Source organism: Mustelus asterias, chromosome 9, assembly GCF_964213995.1.
Source record: "Mustelus asterias chromosome 9, sMusAst1.hap1.1, whole genome shotgun sequence".
NCBI classification, from domain to species: Eukaryota; Metazoa; Chordata; class Chondrichthyes; order Carcharhiniformes; family Triakidae; genus Mustelus; species Mustelus asterias.
This window is the reverse complement of record NC_135809.1, coordinates 22138355-22145502: the sequence shown is the minus strand read 5'-3', so window position 1 is coordinate 22145502 and position 7148 is coordinate 22138355. Positions and strand designations below refer to the sequence as shown.

Here is a 7148-nt window from a genome sequence, read left to right as displayed (position 1 = left end):
GTCCTGCTTGCCAAGAGCTGCTGGTCAATCAGAGAATGGGAGCACATTTGAATAGCAGTGCCTTCAGGGAGGTGGTGGCCACTGCCAGTACGACACCACCCAAGACCTAGGATCATTGCTGAATCCCAGGCCAGAAGTGAGTAATGGCAGGAGGGAGATGCATGGGTGGTGGTTGCTGGGGGTGGGGTGGGGGAAGGTGGCAGGCGGGTGAGGGGGTGAGTGGCTCTCAGTGGACACTGGGTCCCTCAATAGGCATTGAGTGAATTGATCAAGATAAACCCTTCCCCCTGGGAGCCCACAAGCAACCCCACATGGGTTTGCTTGTCATGCTCCCTGCAAGGAAAGTCCCCCCCACCCTCGCTGGGTTGATACCAGTAGCAGTGGAATTAGGTTTGCAAATGAGCTTTAATTGTCCACCTAAAATCTTAATTGCTGGCAGGGTGGGCAAACCATCCATAGATCTTCCCACCATGGACTCAATTAGGATGGAAGTAGGAAGATGACAGATCCCCAGTCAGAAACCACCCCTCCCCCCCCCCCCCCCCCCGTGCCCCCCTCCCCCTCCCCCACCCCCCACATCAAATCCACCACTGGGGAGGGCACAAGGTTCCATCAATAGTGTTATGTTCAGAACTTTGGTTCTTAGACATAAGTTTGCTCTTGATTTTGTAATAGTCACCTAAAGAATGAGTTTCTCATGATTGTGAAAAACCACAAGTGACACAAGTTTATTCGGTGATTACTGAGTTGTCTTACCACAGCTAGAACAGCTCAGACACAGGAAGATAATGGTAGAGAAAGGGTTGCACTACAATCCTACTCACAACCAATTTAATTTCCTAACTTCATGCACGGAAAGGCTGTCAGCCCAGAAGATGCTGGCCTTATAGTACATTTCTTTCTAATTCATTTATGGACATCGTGGGCTTGGCCAGTATCTGTTGCCAATCCCTAATTGCCCTTGAGAAAGATGGCGAGCTTTTTAAAATGAGGTACTGTTGTCTCTTTTGAAATGTTTAAAAGGTCCCTTGTACATTAGACAGAGGTCAGATGTGCAAAGATATCTTGAGCCCCCCCCCCCCCCCCCCTTCCCCACGTGTTTCCCCCCTCACACCCTCAATTGCGCACTTGCTGATGAACATCCCAGCCTGTGCAGACCTTGCCATGGACTATTTTTATGAATCCCCACTGGTGACCTGATTCCCCACTAATGTTGACTCCTCCCGATGGCAGAGTGATGTCTGGTTTCATACGGTGGGAAGTATTGGATTGTTTGCTTTGACCGCCCCCACAGGTCCGAGTTAGAATTGGTCCCTGAGCCTGCAGAGCTTTGTCAATGAATACAAAATACACCATCAACAGTTCAAGAACGAATGGCCTTTGCTCAAGATTAAAATTGCTACACTGTTAATACTGACATTTCTGCAAATTTCTTTTAGGTGATGTAGAATTAGAATGGGAGGAAACAACCATGTAATCCTCAGACACTGCTGAAGGTATTAAGACGGTTGCATTATACTCATTTCAGGAAATTAACACGAGAGCTTCTATGAGTAGGGGCCAAAGAGCATCTGTAAATAGACTCCTTTAAATTACAAGCATAGCAAATTCCTTTATCCCCACTGTGCCTTTATAAAATATTTCTTTATACTTGTGTTTGGTTTTGATGGATAATCAATGAATTAATTATCTCCATACTTCTTGCATAAATAATAAATGCTTATTTTCAGCTCTTATATCTTTTCCGTATCGATGGCCTTGATTTTGCTATGCTGCTCATTTTTACTCTTTTGTAACTTCTTGCATTTTTTAATGTAAAATGAGCCAAAATGATGTAAAATTTAATTTTTCATGAAAATGTGCTTTTGCTGTGCACATTTTAGATTGCAGTGTGTGTCTGTATGTGCAAGTTGTATTCGATTTGGAGATAAATATATATTTGAGTTGCCTGTAGTATTTCAATTACCAAAGTTTTATTGTGTCTTTTATATTATCTCCATTTCTGATCCAATGGTCTCCACTAAAATGTTGGTTTTTGGTGTCTGTAGCTGAACTCAGTGCACACTGGCAGAATAGTCTGTGATCCTGAACAGCTGAACACTCACCCCTCTGACACCACAGGGATTAATCTCCTACTGCAGTTCAGACAGTAGCTCTTCAGGGACATTCTGCTGTTTACACTTACAGCTCTGCACCAACTCAAACAGAGCTATCAGGTTGGTCCTTGTTTTTATCTGGATGAAGTTCCCTTCTTAATTCCAAATACTCTTATTACTGTGCTGAACAGTAAAAAGACTCATGCATTAAACAGATCCATTTTAAGTTTCTTTTGCATTGTCAAGCAAACTTATTATCGAGCAATCTAAATGTAAATCTGAAAACTGAGTATATTAGCTGGAATTATGTTATACATATTTATATAGGATTTTGAACAGAGAAGACCCCTGAACTATCTTGTATTTATTAAAAAACAGCATTATACAATAGTTCCGAGGATACTTGATGGGGTGTTAAAATGCACATTTGTCTGAAATTCCTACCTCCACTATTTTAACGTAAGTGTGAACTCATTTATTTTACATTGCTGAAAAGAGAGCCAATGTTGCTAAAGCTTTTTGTCTTGCACTCATCAGGACAAACGCAAGAATGCCAAATTTCAAATAATCACAACAGTTTATACCACAGGAGAAAAGAGTACTGATTGGTTGACAAACTGTCTCTGGCTGAGGATTTGCGATGGAGAAAGCTATGGGCTCTCCTTGCATCTGGGTAATTCAAAAAATGTGGAAGGCTTGAACATGTTCCTTTTGTTTGCAGAGCATGGGCCCCTATGTATAAAAGTATGTCATTTTTCATAAACGTAAATGAACCGTGACTGAACAAATTAGTTTGAACAACAGGTTAAACAAGCCATTTCATGTTGCTGTTACGCAGTGGGGACATGAGTGGTGTTTTTCCCTAATCGGATGCTGCTATGAAGAAGATTTTCTGTCTGCCACACCATAATGCAACATCCTGTATGAATTTCAGTGCTGGTGTGATCAAGTATGTCCACCATGTCCCAAAGGTTGCTGATCAAATCAACATGTTCCTCTAACCAAAAGAGAAAAAACTGGAAATTCTCAACAGGTCTGGCAACATCTGTAAGGAAGGAAAAGAGCTGACATTTCAAGTGCAGATGACCCTTTGTCAAAGCTGTCAAACACATTCGTCTAACTGTTCGTAATAAGTAGAGCATAGACCATACTCAACCAGCCCGTGCTTGGACAACCGAGAACAAAACGTCTACCGTTAGACGTGGTTCCATGATTAGGAAACACTTGCTGGGCAATACCAAGTGTGCTAATGGCTACACTAACAACCAATTTAAGATAATGGTACAAATTTTCTGGTCTCCAGATTGCCGGAGACTGACTGCAAGGCTGACAATGGACATTGGGAACCTGTGGAACTCCTGATGTGGGGATCTCTAGGGAATTGCCCAGAACGTTTCAACTTCTGATAGGCAATCCTGCTCCTGGAGATTCTCTGCAAATATCTGGGACAGTTTAGCAGTACTTGCCTGAATAGTTGTCAGGAAATGTTAGATTAAAATCTATTCTGTCATCATGGGTAATTCTACAACCAAGTCCCCAATCATCACCGACCAACTACCCACCCAACTACCTACTACCCTCCTTACATGCCTACACATGACCAAACCCGACTACTCCCCCAACTACCCACCCCGCACACCACTCAACAACAAACTGACAACCTGACTGCTCCCTCACAACCAGACTACCTCCGTGATCCAACTGACTACATCCTGTCCTGACCCAACAATCACCAACCCGATTACTCCCCAACCAACCAATTACCCCTTGACCTAACCTAACTACCCCTCCAAGACCCACCTACCATCTTACCCACCACCCACTCACCTAGCCTACCCCCTCACCGACCTACCACCACACCCACTAACCCTGACCCACTTACTACATCCACCTATTCATTCACCCTTCCACTCATCCACCCACTGACATTAATTCACCAACATACAAACTGGACCTTTAAGGTTACCAATTGGCAGCTGGTGCCGTAAAACCAGGGTGTGTCTCTTCTTCACCCGCATCTTCTCCACTTCGATGTCCCTGAGGGACATTCCACCATGCATCTCTGGGAACGTTGGGCTCAGAGGTCCCAGTAGAAATGTGCAGCAGCATCAAGTTGGGAAGAATTTCAATTGCAGCCGCAATCAAATCAGAATTGCTGCTTCTCAGAAAATCCAGGCCTATCAGTCGAGCTCATAGCATGGCTTATTTATGTTTGCTCAAAGTGACATACATTCATATGCAAGGAACAATTCGCTACAGAAAAAGAAACACGTTCAAGCCTTGCACCTTTTTTGAATTACCAAGCAGCAAGGGGAGCCTATCGTTCCCCACCATTTTCTCCATGGTAACACCTCAGTCAATCAGAGTCGACTTGCTAACCAGTCAGCACCCCTTTTCTCCTTGGCTCAAATCCTGTCACGACAGATGGTGAAATTTGAATTCAATAAAAAAAAGTCCGGAATTGTGAATCTACTGATGAGCATGAAACCATTGTCGATTGTCGGAAAAACCCATCCGGTTCACTAATGTCCTTTTGGGAAGGAAATCTGCCGTCCTTACCTGGTCTGGTCTACATCTGACTCCAGAGCCACAGCAATGTGTTTGGCTCTCAACTGCCTTCCAAGGATAACTAGGGATGGGCAATAAATGCTGGCCAGCCAGCGACGCCCATATCCCACGAATGAATAAAAAAATATTGTCGTGATTGTTTGAAAATTGGCATTCTTTGGTTCGTCCTAATGAGTGTAAGATGAAAATCTTAGCAATGTGTCTCTGTGTCTCTTCAGCAACACTCATTTTAGATGAATATATGGGATTTTAGAAGAATATACTAAGCATTCAATACTAGTAACCAAGGTATAATTTCAGCACTAATACTAGTAGAGTTCATGGTTTGTTCATGGATCTTTATGTCTCACACTTCCTGTAATTGATCATTGTAATTGCTTCTCTCCAATTTTGTAGTTCCTTTCAACATCCACATCAATAAAATATTGCAATTATTTTGTACTGTTATTCCAATATTTAAACATGTTTCGGTGTGTTTGGTGGAAGTGTTTTATTGTTACATGTGTACATGCAACTACAAGAATAAAGTCAATAATTTGATTGACAGGCTAACAATCGCTGTGCGCTATACCATTCCAACATCCCACACTGGACATTTTCTATGTGCTGCTTTGAAAATGGGGCCAACAGTCCCACAGGATATGAGATAGAGAATGAAAACTTAAATTACATTCCTTTACAACCCACCATTTGTAGATCCTCAAACATCAACATGATTGCAACAGAAGTATTTTAAATCATGTAATTGTTAATTTAAACAAGCCCATGTATTATCTTTTAATATGATTCATCACACGGACCTCCACTCATATGTATTTCGTCAGGAAGTGAACCGAAGATCATAATTTACTGGATAAATAAAGGAAAATTGCACAGCATCTAACTGTTTCAACTCAAATTCTCTGATCTATGAAAATGTAAGTTTTTTTAGCAGTAAAATGCAAATTGAATTCCCATAAATTGTGTTGCTCCCAACCTAATGTGGAGCTTTTTCAATTTTGGTTAAAAAAATATTGATGATTGATAGTATTCCAGTCAGGCTCTTGTTATTTCATAGCCAAATAGGCAGACACTATGTAGTACACAATTTGCAGGATCTTAAACTACAGAAAATGTTTGTGAAATACAAGATGCTGTTGTAAACATTGTGCAAACAATGGTGTTATTTACTGGACAAACCTTGAATCAATAAATTGAAACCTGTATAAAGCTCTATTTGCTGATGCTTGCCACAAACAGTGTAAGTTCTATGGTTTTGAAAACTTCATAACACAATCGTTTCCTGCAAGATATCCAACAAAGGTGCAACTTGAACCAAAGTCAAAAGGAAGGCAGGCAAAGTAACAATGAAATGAAAAGGAAAAGCTTTAGAATGAACACTTTTGCCACCAATCCTGCTGAGAAGGTTGGGAGCGGAAAATCCCAAATCCGAATCTGACTCAGCGATTTACAATCACTTCCATATTCACCATAAATATTGACATGATACCTTCTAGGTGGTAGAAGTGGTACATTTGGAAGTGCTATTGTAGAAGCCATGGCAAGTTGCTGCAGTGTGTCTTATTTATGGTAAATACCACAATCATTATGTACCGGTGGTGGAGGAGTGAATGTTTAATCTGGTGGATAAGTGCTGATAAAGCAAGTTGCTTTGTCGTGGATTGCAACTAGCTTCTCGACTCTTTGTGGAGCTGCACTCGTCCAGGCAAGTGGAAAATATTGCATCACATTCAAATCTTGTGCCTTGTAGATGGTGAAATAGTTTTGGAGGTGAGTCACTTGCTGCAAAATTCTCAGCTTCTCACCTGCTTTTGCAGTCAGAATATTTATATAGCTGGTTCAGTTAAGTCTCTAGTCAAAGGTAACTCCTGGAATGTTAATGGTAGGGAATACGGTAAGAAGTCTCACAACACCAGGTTAAAGTCCAACAGGTTTATTTGGTAGCAAATACCATAAGCTTTCGGAGCACTGCTCCTTCGTCAGATGGAGTGGAAATGTGCTCTCAAACAGTGCAAACAGACAAAATCAAGTTGCAGAATACTGATTAGAATGCGAATCCTACAGCCAGCCAGGTCTTCGCATTCTAATCAGTATTCTGCAACTTGATTTTGTCTGTTTGCACTGTTTGAGAACACATTTCCACTCCATCTGACAAAGGAGCAGTGCTCCGAAAGCTTATGGTATTTGCTACCAAATAAACCTGTTGGACTTTAACCTGGTGTTGTGAGACTTCTTACCGTGTTCACCCCAGTGCAACGCCGGCATCTCCACATAATGGTAGGGAATGTCATAATAGTTATGCCATCAAAATTCAAGGAAAGACAGTTTCTCTTATTTGAGACCGTCTTTTTTGGAATTGGTGAATACTTAGCATGTGCCACAAATATTACTTGCCACTTATCAGCCCAAACCTGAATGTTATTCAAGTCAATTGCATGAAGGCATGGACTTCTTCATTATTCATGGTGTTGCGAATGGAAGTGA

At 41.6% G+C, this 7148-nt stretch overlaps 1 protein-coding gene across 1 annotated transcript in view; it reads left to right on the top strand.

Annotated features, from left to right (window-relative positions):
* Positions 1 to 1496, top strand: part of ptprq (protein tyrosine phosphatase receptor type Q) — a 177797-nt gene extending 176301 nt beyond the window's left edge. The window contains exon 58 of the mRNA XM_078221104.1: positions 1440 to 1496. Within this exon, the coding sequence (XP_078077230.1) occupies positions 1440 to 1477 (38 nt within the window). The 3' untranslated portion in view covers positions 1478 to 1496. The remainder of the gene's footprint in view (positions 1 to 1439) is intronic.
* Positions 1497 to 7148: the final 5652 nt, after the last annotated feature.